The sequence below is a fragment of the Coccidioides immitis genome (genome assembly GCF_000149335.2).
Source record: "Coccidioides immitis RS genomic scaffold supercont3.2, whole genome shotgun sequence".
In the NCBI taxonomy this organism is placed as follows: Eukaryota; Fungi; Ascomycota; class Eurotiomycetes; order Onygenales; family Onygenaceae; genus Coccidioides; species Coccidioides immitis.
This window is the reverse complement of record NW_004504309.1, coordinates 3,234,743-3,254,106: the sequence shown is the minus strand read 5'-3', so window position 1 is coordinate 3,254,106 and position 19,364 is coordinate 3,234,743. Positions and strand designations below refer to the sequence as shown.

Here is a 19,364-nt window from a genome sequence, read left to right as displayed (position 1 = left end):
GCGATGTGACTCCTCAAGAGCTGCTATTTTTAACACTGTTTGACGCCTGTTGTTACACATGGCAGGCAACACGTTGTTTTACGTCAGATAACATCACTTCTCCATCCATGCAACCCTGAACGCGCTCCTCGCAAATATCATTCTACTATAGCCACCACATTTGGATGCCAACAAGCTATCAATGCTCATACCTGTTCTTAGGTGAAGGGGGTCCTAGGCCTCTCCTTCTGGCCAGCTCTTCAGGGCGAATAAACCAGATAGTTTTCTTTTATTTTAAGAACTTTCTTCTCTGAACCCCTCTGGGTCAGTGCTTTATCAAGTTTCTGCAGATTTTGTGTCTATATTTGCTACTCTATCTCTTTGATAAGGCGTGGCACGGTGGATGCTCAGGATTGAGCAACAAAAACACTTCACCTCTATACAATGTTCATCCAAAGCGCAGTAAGAAGCACTAGCAAAAGAATCTCACTACTAAAACAATGAGATGTGATGGACTTCGAAAGATATGACTCAGACTGATCCTAACGAGTTGTTAAAGCCGCTCAGAATATGGCTTATGTAGAGCACGTAGGAACTCTGGGGCTTTATACAAGGATGTGGCAGCGATGAGTCTGGTGTCCAACCCGAGCTTTAATCAAATGATACGCAATATGGATGAGTAACTAATAATGCACCAGCAACCGCGCGAGGTTGTGAAAAGTTACCGCCGATGATACAGTCGGGGTATTGGCGCAATTTATGAGGAAATAGAGGCATCATTTGGTCTTTCTGTATTCTTATTATTCGCATCATCTTTGCTAATACATAATATTGATTAAATTTGTTCTACCTTCTCACGTCCGTGAGATTAACCGGTTGTACCTTGTCTCAAGCATATTGTCTTCGCTTCTACGGGTTTTGTCGCAGGTTGGACGGATATGGGAGCCACTCAACTTCTCCAATCCCAACTTCATCTGGATACCCGTAAGGCAGAAAACTGAAGAAGAGACTACCACTAATTACGTTGCTTCCCGCTATTATCGTGCTAGGATGGGAGAAATATTCAAAGACAGGTATCAAGTCGTAGGAAAACGGGGATTTGGAGCTAGCTCAACTGTGTGGATTACGCACGACATAGAGTTGAGACCCATGGAATTCAGGGAAATATCCGCCCCGAAATGACTCGCTCACGCACTATAATTACAGCAATCATCGTTATGTTATTCCCAAAACCTTCATCAGTTCTACACCTTTGGTACAGCAATTGGAGGATGAGCTCAAGATGTACATACAAACGCATCAAGAGAGCCTCGGAAATTCATCCAGGTCACGATGCTGTCAGGTCGTTGCTTGACATTGATGGACCGGGAAAAAAAAAAGAAAGAAAGAAAGAAAGAAAGGGAATTAATTCCTCGTGCATGCTCCAGGGAGAGTGTGCTGGCCTTTCCGCATCCTAACCCGGTATTTGTGCTTCAGCGCCCTTTTTGGCAGTAGACTACGGAGTACTTGCAAACAAAATGCCAGATTATGCATGCTGACATGTGCTCGAACTTTCTTTGGTCTTCTTCTATTATTCATCTGCTCGAGATTTTTATCGGACATCAAGGCCGGCAAACTTCATGGTTGGCATGCCTTGTTCCTCCAGTTTATCTTGCAAGTGGCTATATCGAGCCACATCCATACAACACATCGCGACATCAGTCGAAAAGGCAGAAATTCTGGGAGTCAGCGCTAGCACACGGAGTACTGGGGTAGCCTTTTCCAAGATTTGGTTAAACGGAGATGTGCTCAAGGAGTTAGACTGAAAAGACAGCTCCCTGAGATAGTCCCGGAAACGCCGGAGGCATAGCGCTTGACACACATGCTCAGCTGAAGAAGTGTGGTGAACCTTTGCGGGCGCTTTTGGGTAAAGCAGGTAAAGAGCTTCCAGGCTGGGAGGTTCTGGCCCTCTCTAACCTTTGAATCGTACGTAGCTACAACCCCAGAAACGCATATCAGGGCTAACCTTTCATGCTCAGTATCCTGAGCCAGAAAAGCCCGATTGACTAATGGGGTTAGGGCACCCCATTGCTTGGGCATCCTGAATTCATTGGACACAGAGGGCTTCCATCTAGCTCATTCTTTGGACAAGGTGCGAAAGGAGGGAACTTCTTGATGGTCGTCATAAGTCTTTAGCCTCTTTATCGTGCCGGTATATGCATTGAGGGCGGAGGAACTGGCGCCTGTATGGGTGAGATCGGAAGCCCAAAATAGCATCATAGTCCCACCAGGCAAGGGGGAAATAAAGCAAGGATTGCGCTCTCATTGGTGCTTCCTGCGTGTGAATGGCGGTGAATGAAGCGCATTCCGTCACTGTGAGTGGCAGAAACCTTCTCGAACACAACTTTAAATATGAAACTCTCGCCATGATCCTCTTCTCTTTCCCTCCCTGCTTGCTTCTGTCTCCTTCGTTTTCTTTTTCTTCTTCTCCTTACTCTGTACACTGAGCAGACCCCAAGTCCTTTTTGGTTTGCCGGTGACCTCGGGATTTGTTTTCATTTCTCTGTCCCGCCTCCCCGCCTCCCCGTCGCCACTCGTTACTCACTCTTCAGAGCTGAAGCTTTGTGCGGACTTGGATCCCGATGGCTCAACGGATCCTGCTCAACGAGTACAAGGCCCTGTCAAAGGAGAAGTGGGTTGATGTCGAGGTGTGTTTTCATTATTTTCTCTTTTTTGGTCTTGATTCGAGTGAATTAAGCTGCCTTTCGGGATATCCACCCCCAAGAATCCCTAGCCATAGGAACTAACGGTTCGGGATAGTTGAAAAACGAGGACATTTTCAACTGGAATATTGCACTCATTGTCTTGAATCCGGACTCTCTTTACTATGGGGGCTATTTCAAAGGTCGTATGACCTTCCCCAACAACTACCCTTATTCTCCTCCAAGTGAGTACTGGCAAAATTCCCAAGGCTAAACATTACCAATGTCTCTCTTAACATCAATTTATTTGCGAAGATATGCGGTTCCTGTTCGGCGGAGGCTAACATTACTTCGAATGATAGGTTTCAAATTCATCCGTCCGCTATTCCATCCAAATATATATGACAATGGCGAGCTTTGCATTTCTATCCTTCATTCTCCCGGGGAAGACGAAATGTCTGGCGAGTCTGCCGCAGAACGTTGGTCGCCTGCCCAACGCGTCGAATCAGTCTTGATTTCCATCCTTTCGCTGCTCGACGACGCCGAAATCAACTCCGCCGCGAATGTCAACGCCAGTGTTATGCTCCGGGACAACCCTGAGAAGTACAAGCAAAAGGTTAGAGATGATGTGGAGAAGTCTAAGCGCGATATCCCTAAAGGCTTTGTCATGCCGACCCATGAGACTTCTATCTCCAAGCCCGAGAAAGCCGAAGTCGTGGACGAAGACTTCTGGATAGACAGCGACAACGGGGAGGAGGATGATGATATCTTTGGCGGCAGCGACTCTGATGCCGTGGACTACTCACATGAAGATAATGATTCCAGCACCGATGTTGAAGAGCAGCTGTGATCTAAAGCATCACGCTTCATCTGAGTTCTTCTTTGAGCGACAGGCACTCTCTCTATTCCTAGACGCATAGCCGGAAGGCGTAGCATTTGCGACAGGCAGTTTTTTTTTTTTTTTTTCCCTCAGTATTTTGATTTGGATGGCGCTCTGGCGAGTTGGGGTACTGGGGCAGGCGACATGGAGCGGACTACTTGGTCACTGGGTTTCGCATGGAACAAGGAGCTAAACCATAAATACCCATCAGCAACATGTATTTTATGTCATCTTAGCAAAGAGGATACTTCTCCGCCAGCATAACGATATAACGATGTTTTGCTAAAATGCCTACCATGGATGCCTTCCCGTAGTCAATCAAAACCTGGTCTTGTCTACTGAAGGGGAACCTTCGGGGCCGAATAGATGTATGTCTATGTGGGCGAATTTATTTCCCTTAAAGCCATGTCTTAATCAGTATGATTAATATATTTCATCATGGAGGCACAGTGACAGTCCGTCACGTAACATCTAGATCACTTTCTGGCAACTTTTGATGAAATCAAAACATCATGTCAGAAGCCAGAATCTTTCAGTCAATATATTCACTGAGACCTTGTGAAGCTTGATTACATAGCAAAGAATGTCGTGGCGATTACCTCGTCGACTGCGTGTTTGTCGTCTTTGCCAGCTCTCAAACTACGCCTATGTTTTGACGGTTTCCTTACAACCATATCGTGAATCCTGCTCATTTAAACAAAGGTCTAGCATATCCTTGCTTGAGCCAGAGTCCAACCTTTGTTGATCTCCTTTGCATTTACACTTATGTTCTTCCTATATCACAAGCTTTGAATCCTTCTCTCAGAGCTTGCCTACAAGCAGCCTCTTAGACAGACAAAACTATCCGCAGCATTGCTCTACCAGGATGAAACCCATGGCAGACAGATACATCCCACCGGCGCTCCGTAAACGGACTCTGGGGGACCAAGAGCCTGGGAACAACACGGTTACATACCATGTGTCCGACATTGAAGCGCATTTCGGCTACCATCGAGAAGATGACCGCGGTACCAACTTATTAAGAAAGAGTGGGGCTCTCAACGCCGCAAAAGACGACCAGGATGCCCTCGCGTACATCATGGTTTACAAGGATGCGCACCCCTTTTGGGCTACCAAGAACGAAGTGTTATGCAAGGCAAACCTCGATCTTCTTCCCGGAGCAACCACTCTCGCTGGTAATGGCGACGCTGAAAACGTGACCTATACGGCTTCATTCCCTGTGTTTGTCCAAGATGACGTGCCAGGTAATCCACGTGCAAATATCAGATTTTGCGACTACTACGGCATCGTGTCGATCCGATATCTTGAGCCACATTCCGACAAATTGGTCAACTATATGAAAGCCAAGTTTGCAAAGCGAGAACCAAAGCCTCAAGGGTGGAATGCGAGCTTGAGGGCTAAATGGGGGGTCATCACCATGGGCCGAGATGCAAGCGGCGATGACCACCCACAAATCAAGCCGGTGCAGCGGAGTGTCAACGAAATTTTGTTCGAATTAAGATCATTGTGCAAGAAGGACGAAGAGGAAGAGGAATCTGCTGTGGTGGACTGATTCATACAATAGATACGGTGGGAAGGATGCCACAAAACCGGGGGGTTGCATGGCACTCTAGGAGAGGGGTATCATGGACGGGCAAACACAGCCGGCTTTCAATCTGTAACTATTCCTGTTGCTTGTATAAATGATTTTCTCTCAAATAGTTTGGCAAACATTGCCGTAGTTGAAGGTTCTCATGGAAATGTACTTATTATCAAGACCTCTTCCGTTGTTTGTGATGATCTCCCAAATTTGGGGAGGGAGCGATGACATCATGTGACGCCCTAGCTGCGCCACAGGCTTGGCCGGCTTCATCGCGATGGGCTAACTCAACGCCTTATCGCCTCTGCATCGATCGAATTCGAAGGCAACCTCCGGAGTGCTCGCTTCTTTTTCCTTTGCCAGCAGTATCTCTGCTTTTCTATCTAAACAGCAGCTCCCAGAAGAAATGGCAGCCAACACTCGATATATGCCTGCTCCCCAGCGGGATTCGCTGGAGGAGCAGCGCTACACTCAGTCCCCTCCATCCTACCAGCAAGCTTCGGATCCGATGATGGGTGCGCCGCGGGGTGAGGATGATAATGTTCCCGATGACTTCAAGGTACGGCTAACTCTGCCAGTCTGCGGATAACAAAGTGACACAGCTCTAACACGCTTTTTGGACAGTTCGGCGGCTCAGTGGCTGAAGCTACTCTTCCTATCCGAATGCAGTTTATCCGCAAGGTCTATTCTATCTTGTGAGTAGAGTATTTCTGGATTCTACTATGCGTTCTCATGCATTTCTAATCGGTATTCTTCCTGCAGGACCGTCCAGCTCCTCGTCACCGCTGGCCTTAGCGCCGTCTCTTTCTTCAACGATACCTACCGGACATGGGTCCAATCCAACGCTTGGATGATGTTCGTCTCTATTATTGGTGCGCTCGTATTCATGCTCCTCACATACTGGAAACGCAAGAGCTATCCAAGCAATCTCCTATTCCTCAGCATTTTCACCCTCCTTGAAGGATACGCCGTCAGCGTTGTGACCTCTTTCTACAATTCGAGAATAGTCATCCAAGCGCTCGTTCTCACCCTCGGCCTCTTCCTGGCTCTAACGCTCTTCGCCTGCCAGACCAAATATGATTTTACCAGCTGGATACCGTACCTATTCTTTGCTCTATGGTTTTTGATCCTATTCGGGTTTATGACTATGTTTTTCCCGATGGGAAGCAAGATGGAATTGATTTACGGCTCAATTGCAGCCCTGATCTTCAGTGCGTACATCCTCGTCGATACCCAGCTGGTTATGCGACATCATCATGTTGAGGAGGAGATTGCCGCATCCATCTCACTCTACTTGGATGTTATCAACTTGTTCTTGGCTATCCTGAGGATCCTCAATAGCCAGAGCAACAACTAAACCGCCGGAACGTGTAAAACACGGCGCAGCGTATGACTCAGAAATTGACGAGAGTTATGTTTTCTTTCCTTTGTAGACCGAGCATCTCGTTCCCTCTGTATTTCTACTCTCTTGAACAATCGAAAGCACAACTTCGCCCAGTGGCTGCAGAATTTTTGCTTGGTTGCCTTAGTTTTCGGCATCAGTTTTCCAGTTTCCAATTTTTCCTTATTCATTAGGCATTATATTCGACTGTTCTCGTCGCCACTCAAGTAGTACTTCAATATAATTTCATATTTCGTTTCACTACCAATAATACCCAACGAAAAAACAATGTTGAACTAGCCAAAAGGTACTTGAACGTTTACTATCAGAAAATGCAATAACGTGTACTCCATACAAGCCGCTAAATCTCAACTCCACCAAATCGGGAAAAGTATATCTGTATTTACACTCAGCAGAAAGGGAATAGACTGGGAGTGTATAAAAATGTAGAAATGGCCCTGGAGAACCGGGTAAGTTTAGGGATTGTGTCTGTAATAAATGGGATAAATGATAAGTGTTTAGTCGACGAAGTAAAAGTAATCCGGTCAAGGGTATCGAAGAGTATACTCTCAAGCTCAGCTTGATGGACAGCGTTTGTGAGCAAAATCAGAGGTCCATTTCAAGCCCAAAACCCGGGATAATGCGCCTAAACTGTGCCAATTCAAAGCAAATGACTCCGGTTGGTTAAAATCGCATTGTCTGCCGTCCGTTGTGAAAAGCCGGCTGCCCCGTAAACGAAATAATGTAGATAATGAGGACCAGCGGGGCGATTATTGTTTCTTAGGACCCATTTGTTGCCAAGAAAAATGTATTCGTAACCAGGCAAACAACCATCACCACGATTCCGTACACTGCTAGAGCCAAGCTGAGCTTACGGAGAAGACCCCGTTTCCAGTGTCTTCGACGCCGGCGCAGAATACCGCTGGAAGAGAGAAGCCCGCTTCCGCCGAGGAGGCCGCTGCCCATGATTTCTTCATCGGCAGAATCATCCGAAAAGCCGTCAGCACCGGCCTCATCATCCTCTTTCATGATTCGTTGATGAAGAGCGGATTCTGGAGACGATATCTTGTAGTAGAAGAGGCCAGGAAGGATGAAGCTGATGCTCGTGCTTCCGGTGCTGCCAACGTAAGCAAGGACGGCTTCAAGGGAAGAAACCGTCATAGCGACGATATAACTCAGAACAATGATAACGGTTGTAATGGCAGCAAAACGAGTGTCGCCCATTTCCTCAGGCTGTCTATCTGAACGAGGTAAAAGCGGATTACGATGCGGCGACACGTTTGAAGAACCGGATGATCCTTTTGAGTTCCAGCGCCATTTCAGAACTGCATCGACGGATGCACGACAGGGATGGACTTGTAAAGGATAGGAGAACATGACCAAAACGACGATGGCGGCACGAGCAATATTGGAAGATAAAGATGGAGCATACATCCCCACAATATTACCTTGGATAGCATCGCCAAAGGACAAATATCCTGTGATTGCGACGAGGACGTAAGTTGCAGCGGCGCTTCCGATACTTGCAGCGACCACGGTGGTGGTCCGGAAATGACTGTTATTAGAAAGTTCGTTAAGAATAGAAAACATCTATTAGATTACAGTATATGGTGAGTTCTCCTGCTTACCATCATAGTCAACGGGTAAAAGCGAATCTAGACTTACATTTTGATGACACGTATACGCAAAAACAATAACGGGAAAGACACTCAAGGCGGGTATTATCCCTTCCCATTGAATTACCCTAATGGGACTCCTGCCCTCCATAGTGTCTCCTTTGATAAAATGCGCAACGACGAGAATAACGAGGTAGCCAATCGAAATCAAGGCGACAACGCTGGTATATTTCAACGAGTCCAGCCGGCGCAAAAAAGAAATAGGGATAATGATCAACCTATGATAAAACGCTCGTCAGTATAAATTTCCATAGCTATTGGATTCGGAGAAGCGTACATAAAAGCCGTCACCCAGAAATGCCTGTCTAAAAGAAATTCCATGCCCGTGTCTCCCATGAATCCCTCAACAACTCCTGGCATTAAGTCGCCGATAATAATTAAATAGCTGACGCCGACACCGAAGCATTTGATAGCAATGGCCGCATCGAAAAGGACGGCCGCATTGGGGTATGTAATCTGGGATAATGCGAAAAACGAAGCAGATCCTCTTTCCAGGTATTCAGCACATCTCGCCTGCAGATAGAGACCGAACCCAGCAACCAATCCGGACCACAGAATCACAAACACGCCCAGGGTAATTCCCATCCGTGACAAGGCGTGAGGCATCGCTAAGACTCCAGCACCGACGACTAGAACGCGTTAGCGACCGTTTGTGGTAATGGAGCACGTGGAAGTTTCCTCGAACTCACTGGTGTTCAGCAGATTGATCACGCTGCTAATCCAGCTTGCCTGACCGGCAATGCCGACATCTCGCTTTCCTACATGTCGCCTAAACGAAGGATTTGCACATTAGCTTTCGGATGCGCAGCTTGAATTCGATAGCAAGGTAGCCGTACCGGCGGGAACGAGTGGTTTGGACGCTCCCCGCGAAAACCCCTCCAACTGCAGCTTCATTGTCCATGGCTACAAGTTAGCTCTCTGGTTCAGACGGCTGTCCCCTGCACAGATAGAAAAGTGCTTTCGTGCTGGGTGATGGTTGTGATAGCACGGGTTATGCCCAAGGCATCATGGAGCGGTCCGCTTTCAACGCTTTGGCGCGCGACGGTGACGAGGTGACGTTTCCGGTGCCGTACGGAGAAGAAAGGCTTCAAGCTGGCGGTGCTTTTAAGAGTCACTGGATGCGATTCACTGTTCTCTGTGTTTCTTCCTTTTCCTCTTTTAGGCTAAAAATTGTATCCGAATGGTGTTCGAAGAAGGGTGATTTTGGTCCGGGTGCGCTTGGGCCAATGGAAACGCTGGGAAGCTGGTCACCAACGCTGGGCACGGGGATCATTCATTTCTCGGAGCTTGCACACGTATTGGGAATAAAGCCGCTTCGAATACAGAGTCGACCTCGAGGATTTTGAGCTCCTGTTGGCAGCACCGTCACTTGATTGGCGGCATTATCGAAGAACCCCCCTGAGGCTACGGTGTGGTCGCACATGCACCGTGGTGACAAGGATGTCTCAGAAGTGCTGCTATCCGGCATCCAAGCGCTCCCTAGGCCTCCGGGTAACGAGTTACATAGCTACATGGCTACCTGTCTAGCTATCTTAAACTCCAAGGTAATATGAGTATCTCAGTATGGGAACACTAATTCTTTGCAGCTTCTCCCCAGCTCCCCGACTGAACCAATTCCAAAAAGCCCTCCTCCGCTGCTCTGTGGTCCCCCATCGAGTTTCCCGGCCTTCCCAATGGGCCTGGATCATTGAACGATGAGACTTTGCGTACAGATTTCGAGACCTCCAAGATAGTACCACCTTTGATAGGAATCATCACGCCTTCTCCCTTCGGCTCAGCAAGGATGGATTCACTGATTTGGTCCCGCTCGATCAGCGCCAGCATCACCAATGCTACGTCTTCCGGGGTCACCCATTCATCCTTGCTCTCATCGACCATCCGCATCTTATCGGTGCTCTCTGTCCAAAGGGGCGTTTTGATGAAACCCGGCGCAACAGCGGCTACTCGGATCCCGATCTTATCCAATTTTGCAAGCGAGCGCACGAAGCCGTTGATGGCGTGCTTGGTCGCTGAATAAAGGGGCGTGCTCAACGATCCTATCTGGCCTGCAATACTTGATATATGAATTATAGACTTTGGTGTCCTAGAGTTTGCGAACTTAGAAATCGCCAGCTGTGTTGTGCGGATTGGGTGGACCAAGTTGATATCAAGCTGTGCATACCTGGACCCGGCAGGCGAATCGCGGCTTTCGTTCGACCCTGGAGGGTACCAGAAGCTTGAGAATGGCTTGATTCATAAGACATGGGAATTAGAAGTTAAAATGGAATTAATGTCAGCCTACGCACTGGCTCATAGACACCTGCCCCGGGACAGACGATGTCTACTTCCCCAAATTCTTCCTCCGCAGCCTTAAACATCGTCTCCAACTGGGACCAATCGGTGACATCGGTTGGCTGAAATATGGCTCGAGGAGCCGACGTTGAATACTTCAGCACAAGTTCTTTGGCCTCTGGGCGCAATGCTAGATCTGCAAGCACACAGTTGCATCCATGTTCCAGGAGCAATTTGACAAAGCAAAAGTTAATGCCTTTGTACATTGTTAGCAATAATGCCATCAATGGACGGGTTTTGGAAATCCTCTGAGATTACCGGAACCAGCCCCCGTTACAATCGCAGTTTTCCCTCTGACCGACTGCGCCATGTTGTGTGACGACAAGGTGCAACCCAAGATCAAATTATAAGCTATTTGCCCTTTTCTCGCTCTGCCTGCCTTCACGAACAGGTGTGCAACTCTGATGTGAGAGGCGCAAACTGAACCAAGGAAACCACGGTCACGGGAACTGCGGGCGGGGGAACGTCTTAGTATTAAGTTAAAGCCGAGAGTCAAAGCCATCGCCCTCGATCCAGATCAACTCACATCAGCTCCACGGATCACCAGGTATTTAGTTTCCTGTTATTTCAGCGGTCGCCCAAAACCTCGTGTGATGGAACTCCTTTTCCCAACGTCTCTCGTCCTGGACGTGAAGGGTTGTCTCCACGAGCTCAAGTCAAGAAAACCTGATATATCAAGCCGGTAACATATCAAAACGCTCGGTGTGCCGTCAAAAGACTATGGCATTGGCCCGGATCTCTCGATTCCTGCCGCTTCGCCGTGCGGCGTCCACAGCAGCCCAGCCTACCAAAGCTGCTGGGGACATCTCGTCGGTTTTTCCTAGCTTGAGACCCGATTATAAGCCGGAAGCCCTTGATGTGCGGTTCCAGGAACTCAAGCAAAATCTATTTGAGCAAAATCCTCAGCCATTGATGCAGAGTTGGTCCCGGCTCCTCTCAAGCTTGCAGAATGAGATTGTAGAAATCCGCGCCAATGGGAACAAGGTAAGGCTTCGCCATTCGAGTGAATAAACGGGAGCGGGATTGACATGAACACTTAGGTTATTCCGTCACTGAATTTCAATGACCTGAAAACTGGAAATTTGTCCGCCCAAACGCTTTCAGACATTCGCCGGCGTGGAGCCGTCGTTATACGCGGAGTATTTCCAAGGTCGTTCGCACTTGAGCTCAAACAGCGGGCAATGGACTATGTAATGGCCAATAAGGCGAGGGTAAAGGCGTTCCCGTCCGATTGGCCTGTTGTCTATGAGCTGTATTGGTCTCCGTCACAGGTAGAAGCGCGTTCTCATCCGAACATGCTTGAGACCCAGCGCTTTCTGCAAGGCCTATGGCATTCGTCGGATCCATCTACTCCGGTTTCCATGCGACATACCCTTTCATATGCGGATAGGCTTCGTATCCGAGAGCCTGGGGATGCAAAATTTACTCTAGGGCCACATGCTGATGGCGGGTCTCTGGAGCGCTGGGAGGATCCGGAATATTCAAAGGTCTACCGTAAAATACTCCAGGGATCGTGGGAAGATTATGATGCTTTTGATGCCGCACACCGTGCCACTGCAAAAATGGATTTATACGGCGGGCCCGGTGCTTGCTCGATGCTCAGATTTTTCCAGGGCTGGCTTGCCATGTCAGACACTGGGCCTGGAGAAGGGACGCTAAGTGTGTGCCCAATGCTCAAGCATAGCACGGCATATACCATCCTTCGCCCGTTCTTTGACCCTGAAACCTCACGCCCACTGAATGATTCAACATTTCCCGGGGCGGTACCGGGGGCCGCCCAGGAATTTTCGAAGACAAGTCACCCTCATTTAGAACTTTCCACTACCATGGTTCCAATGCCACGGGTACAGCCAGGGGACTTTGTGGCGTGGCATTGTGACGCCCTTCACTCTGTGGATAAAGAACATCGTGGGAAAGGCGACTCAAGCGTCCTTTACATCCCTGCAGCACCTCTCTGCGAAATGAATGCGGAGTATCTTAAGAAACAAAGAGAAGCAGCTTTGGCCTATTCTCCACCGTGGGACTTCCCGGACGCTGGGGGGCTTGGTGAACGAGGTTTTGAAGGTGCGGTCGATTGGTCTACCCTGAGAGATGAAGGACTCCAAGCAATGGGCATGGGTTCGAAACCCTGGGCGATCGAGGATGGCATGGGCCAGGGTGAAATTGAGGCTGTCAATGCTGGAAACAGAATTTGTTTCGGAGAAATATAAACGGAGATTTGAACCATGAAACTTTGGGTATATGACAAGGGTATAGATTAAGTCAGGGATTTAAGGACTATTGATTCCTCTGAAACCGCGAATGACATTGATGGTTTAATCCTGATGGTCGAGAGCAAATGAACATGCAGCTGCCGCGAAACTATGATCATCGAAAACATGTCTTAGCTTCGTTGAGTGTTTTGAACTATGATTTAAATAAAGAAGAGCAAGACAGCTACTTTGCACACGTTACTAGCCGAACTGGTTCACTTTCCGTGGAGTAATAATAAGATCATTTCGAGCTTCTTGAAGGTTATTTCGAGTTCCAGCAATGGAATCGAGCAAGCACGGAGCGGTTTGAAGAAATATAGATGGACAAACGCATAAATGCAAGAAAGTAAGAAGCAAGCTGCGATGTTCAACATCAACAACGTCAAGGTAACTATATACATATTCGCACGCGCGAATAGACTATTTAATCCGGTACGGGCAGCACCGGTAGGAGAAACTTTGCTGTAAATTTATCCGCCACGGGAGACAGCTGCTTGTATATTAGCGTTAAAACATTCTAAAATAGGAGTAGAGCAAAACCTACAGGCCGCGTAGAGTGAGTAGTTATCAGCATTGCTAATGCATTGCTCGGGGCTGAGACGGATGCAGTTCTCATAGCCGTACGCGTGATCCTGAGTACCAGGGCTGAAGATGCTAGTAGCATGGGTAAATTCGTGAACAACAACATATCCATGATCGGGGTCGAGGCCTTGGTTTACGACGGGTGGAAGCTCCCAGTAAGCTGGACAGTTGACAACGACACTCTGAGCGGGAATTGTGTAGGCGATGACACCCTGTTCACAACCGTTGAAGCGATCGTCGCAGAAATAAGTGGTGCTTCCTTGCGAGTCGGAGCCACACTCCTGGGCAATAGCCTGGAAGCGCTGCGCAATGTTTTGGGCGGTCTGCTGGTCAGTTGTCTTGAAGAACTCTTCAAGCTGGTCACCATTTGTCGCGGCCTCAGCTGCCCGACTGGCATATCCAGCAGCAGTCTGGAGGCCCTGTGTCAAGACATTGCGATATTCTCCAGGGCAGTCGGGGTCGATTCTGGTGCGCTTTTCAAGTTTTGGGATGGCACTTTGTACTTTAGCTGCTAGCGCACCATCCACATTCATTTTCAGTTCGTTGGTGGAGTACTTGATAGCCCCCGTAAGAGTGGTTCCGCTGCCGTCCGCAACGGGGATCATGCCGTCAGAGAATACGCTGAAAGAACCTCCGGCGGAGAGATCAGATGTCTCCGCAATGTCGAATGTGGCTTCAGCACTGGCACCTGGGGCCAATGTCTTGAAAGCTTCCTTAGGAAGCTTTGCAGCATTGTAGTAGCGATAGAGTCCGTTAAAAGGGACCACCGACCCTAAAGTTAATAAATATTAGGGGAAACGTCGTCATAAGAGAGGGGCCCAAATATTCATACCATCCTTAGCTATGCTAACCTTCCGAGTTGCGGAGGAGTCGAAAAAGGTATTAAATTTTAGAAACGAGATCTCATGATCCGCAGTGTTGGTGATAACTGCTTTCACTCGGGTATTACCAATGGAAGAAAGCTTGACAGCAAGACCCGTGTCTCTTTTAGGCAAATTGTTGAGAGGGAAGGCCAGAGCTTGAGTGGTTAGCGCCACCAGGGCGAGCAAACTAGAAGTGAAATGCATCCTGCAATGGATATGTGACAAGAAACCTGAGGATAAGTTGTGGGATGATATTGCCAATGGAAGGCGTATAGGGTAGCCATTAGAGGTATTTATATATATCGCATCCCCTTCTGAAACTGTCTTCGGGTTGAGATCCGCCGTGCCTCGAACTTCGAGGATGAAACGCTTCAACACATGGTGGTGTACCTATCGGGGAATCAAAGCTTGCGTGTGCACTTCTTCTGCATGGAAGCACGGTGTATGCTGGGGTATGTAGTCGGATTTGCTAACAAGGGTGAATCCGGTAATATCCGTGTCTCTTGAGAAAAACTGTGCATCCTTCCATCGCTGACATCCGATATGTTCCCTGTAAGCCACCCGCTCATGGTGAGCTCCTATTTGTTAAAGGGAGGAGGTATCGTGCCTTCGATCATCAAGAACCACAGCGGTAAATGGAGATCCTTTTGCCATTCACGAGCCATGCACCTTCGAAGTGTGTTAGCAAAACGTACGGGGATGGTGAGAGTCCATAAAGCAATGCGATAAAGAAAGGATCGAATGATTTTGCAGCACGCCCTTTGTGTGAGGCTAAATGCGGCTGGTATTGAGCTTCGAGATTTTGCATGGAATTCATCTGGCGCTGAAAGGGTGCCGATGAAACGCGAAACATCCTGAGGGGAGCTGGTATATTTTGATCCGCGGTTTTTTGATTGTGAATTGCCTGAGGATGAGGTTTCAAGGATTAGACCGACTTATTTGCCGAAGACGAGGAACACGCATTCAAGCTTTTTCACTTGATATAACTAAGTTACCGGCCATCATAGATGGACTTGCTCTCTGCGCTGAAGTTAGATGTTGATCAAACATGATCATCGCCAGGGATTGGGCAACCCCAATTCCTTCGCCAACCCTTGCTGCGCATCTTTGCAAAGAAACGCTACCACCTTTCGAATGGAGCCCTTTTCGGGTAGATCTAACTGTCGTCAGCCGCCAGCCCGTCGAGAGGTATTTGGCGGGTATTTGTCCACCCGGCCAATTGGAATCTCGATTCGGCAAACCGATGCTCCAACATGGCGCTTTTTGGCGGAATTGTATCATGCACGTCTTCCGTGTTTAACATGTCCAAATCGGTATTTCCTTTAAGTAAGTCTATGCAGGGTGAGGAATGTCACATGTCAGCAAGAAGGGCTTCACATAGGATGGAGCGATGCGACGATTGTTCGTAAACCCACAATGGGCTTGCTACCTTGCATTGGGGTTTCAAGGAATACGGCATTTCCCACGCCTGGGGCGCAGGCCGAGACGACCTCCACCCAGCCGAGCGGGACCAGCTGCTTGCCTGATAGTCGTAGGCAGTGCATGTCGTGTCGTCGCCGGCGCCGAACGTTGATCAGAACGAGAGAGGTTTGGTGCGTACTCCTGTTGTAGTCCATTGTGCTGCATCACATGCTCAGGGGGTTTCTGACTAACTAATCATCGCCGCCTTAGTTGCTTAGTCATAACAAGTGACCCCATGTCTAATCATGTGACCGTGATGCATGCTGGAGGTTGGGATCGCGAGCTGCAACGCCAGCGAGGCAGCGAGTGCTTGAGCAGTGAATTAACCACGCTTCCTCAGATGACCGTCGCAAGGAGGGGTTGAATAATGCGGCTTCAGGCAACTTATCTCTTCTTGGCATCTGTTGTCCCCGCCTCATGGGCAATTCTTGCTGACGAGGCCTACCACATCGACTATCACCATGCTCTTCTAGGAACCCCCCAAGCTCATACAACCTTCTTCCACAGGCCGAGCACTTCCTCAAGTGCCTCGCTACTCTATACTCTTTCCGAACAGTCAATACTTGGCGCCGTAAATCCGAAGGACGGGTCCCTTGTGTGGCGCCAGAATCTATCGGACTATTCCGTCGGAGTTGCTTCGTCTAGGCTCTTAGAGGCTGTAGACGGAGAAGACGCCGTTGTCAGTGCGACGGGGAGCAATGTTCTGGCCTGGGGCGCATCTGATGGAAAGCTTCTATGGACTACACGCCTTGATGACGCTTCAATTGTCGATTTAAAGCTCACTGCATCTCAGAGTGCAGATCCGGCGCAAGCTGTGCATGATTCCATTGTACTGTCTGCAAACAAATATGGCATTATTAGAAGGCTGGACGGTGTATCAGGGAGCGTTAAATGGGAGTACAAAGATACTAGGTTTGACAGTGTCCCCTGATAGACGCGCATTGAACCCCCCACTAACCCCATTTTGCAGTGATGATATCCCTTTGCGATTGACGATATCACCGACCACGGCCTATTATATTTCCCTGCAGCCTATTTCCCGAAATGGTTACAAAATCAAAGTAGTAGCTTTAGATATTCAAACCGGACGCTTTAACAATCAATACATTCTCAGTACAGAGAATGAGGTCTTATCCCCTGAGTCAATAATACACGCCAGCAGTAATGCAGCTACTCCGTTAATTGTGTGGCCGGATCAAGACGCAAAGGTTTTGAAAGTCAATATCATCGGATCCAAATCTGTCCACGCTGTCAGTATCGAAAATAACAGCGGGGAAACCATCCAAGACATCAAAGTCCAAACATCATCCACCGTGCCGCATTTTGTCGTGCAATACAACACTGCAACCAAATCTTGGGCAGATGTACTCCACCTTGACAGCAAATCAGCAGCAATTTCCAGAGCATATCAGCTCCCTCTTCTCGACTCAAAATCCATACTTGCTTCACGTACAGTCAATGATAAGTTTTACCTTGCCCGCATAACGAGCTCAGCCGTGGACCTATTTTCATCCGCGTCAAGGGACGTCCTTGGAACATGGAAAATCAAAGGCAGCCCTGGGGAGGCCCAGCATGCAGTGCTGGAAGTGGTTGCCCGTGATGCTGGCTACGCAATTCGTTTTGCGCAAGTTAACGAAGGTGGAGACTGGATCCTGGTTCGCAACGGTGAACTTGCGTGGCATCGACCTGAGTCATTAACGGATGCGATTATTGCTGCTTGGGCTGACTTGGACGGTGGTGAAGCCCTCGCTCATGAACTGGAGTTTGAGGGGCATCAGGATGTCCTCTCGGCTTACATTCACCGTGTTAGACGGCATGCAAAAGATTTGCAAGAGAATTTGCTTCCGTGGCTACAAGAACTTCCAACCAAAATCTTGTCGAGCTTCTTGCCAAGTGAGGATACAGAGCTCACCAAGTTTGGATTTGGAAAACTGCTCATCGTTGCAACCCGAAAGGGACGCATTTTAGCCTTGGACTCCGGTCGCCACGGTGCTATTCTTTGGAATATTAAAGCTGTTGACGATCTGGCACCATGGGGTGCAAATACTATCCTGACCCAGCGCGAGATCGCGATCGTCTTTGTGACCGATGGCAGTTTCGTTACGGTAAACATTACGTCTGGTAAAATTATTGAAAGCTCACCGTCGACTGGAAGGTATTCTTCAATAGTGTTGATGCCAGATACAGTCTCGTTAATCCCAGTCGCAATTAAATCTGATGGCGTACCGTCGGAATCATCGCTGCAATTTACCGGCAATAAAATTCTTGTGACACTCAGCGACGATGGGAAATTGATGGGCTGGGACGGTGCGAATATGAAAAGTCCGGCATGGGAATTTCTCCCTCCAAAGGGCCAGAAAATCATTCGTGCCACCGCAAGACCGGCCCACGACCCAGTTGCATCCATTGGCAAAGTATTGGGAGACAGATCTGTTCTTTACAAATATTTGAACCCCAATCTCACCCTAATCACGGCGGTTGCTGGCTCTACCGTCACCTTTTACCTTTTAGATGGTGTTTCTGGTCAGATATTGTACACTACAAGCCAGGATGGGGTTGATGTCTCTCAGCCAATCGCTTCCGTTATTTCGGAGAATTGGTTCGCATATTCTTTCTGGGCTGATATCACCAATACCTCAGATGCTAAAGGCTACCGCCTTGTTATCTCTGAGCTGTATGAGTCGTCTATACCAAACGATCGTGGCTTGTTGGACAACGCGGCAAACTACTCCAGCATTTACGCTAGCACGGGTCTTCCTCGACCATATGTCATCTCGCAGGCATACATGATATCAGAAGCGATTTCCAACATGGCAGTTACAGAAACTCGCCAAGGAATTACAGTCAGACAATTGCTCTGCACACTTCCTTCCTCTAATGCCATTATCGGTATACCACGATTCGTCCTCGATCCCCGACGACCTGTTAATCGTGACCCTACTTCCCAAGAAGTAGAGGAAGGGCTAGTGAGATACACTCCTTTCCTAGGGTTTGATCCCAAATGGTATCTTAATCACGCCCGCGAAGTGGTTGGTATTAAACATATAGAATCCAGCCCGACATTGCTGGAGAGCTCAACGCTAGTATTTGCGTACGGTTTCGATGTTTTTGGCACGAGGCTGGCTCCTAGCCAGCCGTTTGACCTTTTGGGTAAGGGATTCTCCAAAATCCAGCTGGTCCTCACCGTTGTAGCGTTGGCTGTGGGAGTCGCGGTGTTGGCACCTATGGTGAGTCGAATATTCACACTGTAGATCCTGTCCCATTTGGCCACTAACAGATCAATAGGTCCGACAAAAGCAAGTTAACTTAAAATGGAAATCATAAACGACTGTAGGATCGTAGTCATGTTAATTGTGTATGTATGTATGTACGACTAGAACACCTGCGATGAACTTGGATTGCAAAATAGATTCTCAGATAAGACCACTTTATTTGTCGATAGTTTTCGAGACTTGCTTAAACTCACTTATCGGAAAAATTAAGATTCAAAAGTACCAATAAGACATCAATTCAAAGAAACCCCTAACGCGTTTCCCGTCATTCATACGGAGTACAGGATTAGTTTTGACACATACATTTCCTCCTTTGGACCTCTGAAGTCAATAGAACTGCCGGCCGAGCCAGCTCGATGAACTCAACGAAAATAGAGAAATTAAAACATCCTAACCAAATACTCGATACTAAAAAAAAAGGGAACAG

General features: G+C 48.1%; 8 protein-coding genes across 8 annotated transcripts; 5 read left to right on the top strand and 3 right to left on the bottom strand.

Annotated features, from left to right (window-relative positions):
- Window positions 1–2,428: 2,428 nt before the first annotated feature.
- Window positions 2,429–3,835, top strand: CIMG_06688 (ubiquitin conjugating enzyme). Its single transcript, XM_001242791.2, has 3 exons — window positions 2,429–2,666; window positions 2,779–2,905; window positions 3,023–3,835. Exons 1-3 carry the CDS (start codon window positions 2,601–2,603, stop codon window positions 3,508–3,510), a joined length of 681 nt encoding a protein of 226 aa, XP_001242792.2. The 5' UTR covers window positions 2,429–2,600; the 3' UTR covers window positions 3,511–3,835.
- A 579-nt stretch (window positions 3,836–4,414) lies between these two features.
- Window positions 4,415–5,092, top strand: CIMG_06687 (uncharacterized protein; the record flags this gene model as incomplete). Its single annotated transcript, XM_001242790.1, has 1 exon — window positions 4,415–5,092. One exon carries the CDS (start codon window positions 4,415–4,417, stop codon window positions 5,090–5,092), a length of 678 nt encoding a protein of 225 aa, XP_001242791.1.
- A 324-nt stretch (window positions 5,093–5,416) lies between these two features.
- CIMG_06686 (bax Inhibitor family protein) lies at window positions 5,417–7,821 on the top strand. Its single transcript, XM_001242789.2, has 3 exons — window positions 5,417–5,678; window positions 5,744–5,814; window positions 5,882–7,821. The coding sequence occupies exons 1-3, from the start codon at window positions 5,526–5,528 to the stop codon at window positions 6,474–6,476; spliced, it is 819 nt and encodes a 272-aa protein (XP_001242790.1). The 5' UTR covers window positions 5,417–5,525; the 3' UTR covers window positions 6,477–7,821.
- Window positions 5,903–9,077, bottom strand: CIMG_06685 (amino acid transporter; the record flags this gene model as incomplete). Its single annotated transcript, XM_001242788.2, has 5 exons — window positions 5,903–8,090; window positions 8,166–8,394; window positions 8,454–8,805; window positions 8,866–8,945; window positions 9,013–9,077. The coding sequence occupies 5 exons, from the start codon at window positions 9,075–9,077 to the stop codon at window positions 7,281–7,283; spliced, it is 1,536 nt and encodes a 511-aa protein (XP_001242789.1). The 3' UTR covers window positions 5,903–7,280.
- A 554-nt stretch (window positions 9,078–9,631) lies between these two features.
- CIMG_06684 (NAD-dependent 15-hydroxyprostaglandin dehydrogenase) lies at window positions 9,632–10,817 on the bottom strand (the record flags this gene model as incomplete). Its single annotated transcript, XM_001242787.2, has 3 exons — window positions 9,632–10,402; window positions 10,462–10,703; window positions 10,766–10,817. The coding sequence occupies 3 exons, from the start codon at window positions 10,815–10,817 to the stop codon at window positions 9,749–9,751; spliced, it is 948 nt and encodes a 315-aa protein (XP_001242788.1). The 3' UTR covers window positions 9,632–9,748.
- Window positions 10,818–11,061: 244 nt separating this feature from the next.
- On the top strand, window positions 11,062–13,019 carry CIMG_06683 (uncharacterized protein). The gene is made up of 2 exons (XM_001242786.2): window positions 11,062–11,491; window positions 11,548–13,019. Exons 1-2 carry the CDS (start codon window positions 11,228–11,230, stop codon window positions 12,715–12,717), a joined length of 1,434 nt encoding a protein of 477 aa, XP_001242787.1. The 5' UTR covers window positions 11,062–11,227; the 3' UTR covers window positions 12,718–13,019.
- A 210-nt stretch (window positions 13,020–13,229) lies between these two features.
- CIMG_11800 (metalloproteinase 5) lies at window positions 13,230–15,131 on the bottom strand (the record flags this gene model as incomplete). Its single annotated transcript, XM_001242785.2, has 3 exons — window positions 14,174–15,131; window positions 13,304–14,113; window positions 13,230–13,249 (listed from the first exon to the last, which is right to left on the bottom strand). The coding sequence occupies exons 1-3, from the start codon at window positions 14,406–14,408 to the stop codon at window positions 13,230–13,232; spliced, it is 1,065 nt and encodes a 354-aa protein (XP_001242786.2). The 5' UTR covers window positions 14,409–15,131.
- Window positions 15,132–15,953: 822 nt separating this feature from the next.
- On the top strand, window positions 15,954–18,989 carry CIMG_06681 (uncharacterized protein; the record flags this gene model as incomplete). The annotated part of the gene is made up of 3 exons (XM_001242784.2): window positions 15,954–16,577; window positions 16,636–18,892; window positions 18,951–18,989. Exons 1-3 carry the CDS (start codon window positions 16,033–16,035, stop codon window positions 18,987–18,989), a joined length of 2,841 nt encoding a protein of 946 aa, XP_001242785.1. The 5' UTR covers window positions 15,954–16,032.
- Between the last annotated feature and the right edge of the window lie 375 nt (window positions 18,990–19,364).

Coding starts and splice junctions, on each gene's coding strand:
- CIMG_06686 (XM_001242789.2), top strand. CDS start 5,526: ATGGCAGCCAACACTCGATATATGCCTGCTCCCCAGCGGGATTCGCTG. Junction 5,679..5,743: donor ATGTTCCCGATGACTTCAAG/GTACGGCTAACT, acceptor CTTTTTGGACAG/TTCGGCGGCTCAGTGGCTGA. Junction 5,815..5,881: donor CGCAAGGTCTATTCTATCTT/GTGAGTAGAGTA, acceptor TTCTTCCTGCAG/GACCGTCCAGCTCCTCGTCA.
- CIMG_06683 (XM_001242786.2), top strand. CDS start 11,228: ATGGCATTGGCCCGGATCTCTCGATTCCTGCCGCTTCGCCGTGCGGCG. Junction 11,492..11,547: donor TCCGCGCCAATGGGAACAAG/GTAAGGCTTCGC, acceptor ATGAACACTTAG/GTTATTCCGTCACTGAATTT.
- CIMG_06688 (XM_001242791.2), top strand. CDS start 2,601: ATGGCTCAACGGATCCTGCTCAACGAGTACAAGGCCCTGTCAAAGGAG. Junction 2,667..2,778: donor AGAAGTGGGTTGATGTCGAG/GTGTGTTTTCAT, acceptor GGTTCGGGATAG/TTGAAAAACGAGGACATTTT. Junction 2,906..3,022: donor CTACCCTTATTCTCCTCCAA/GTGAGTACTGGC, acceptor TTCGAATGATAG/GTTTCAAATTCATCCGTCCG.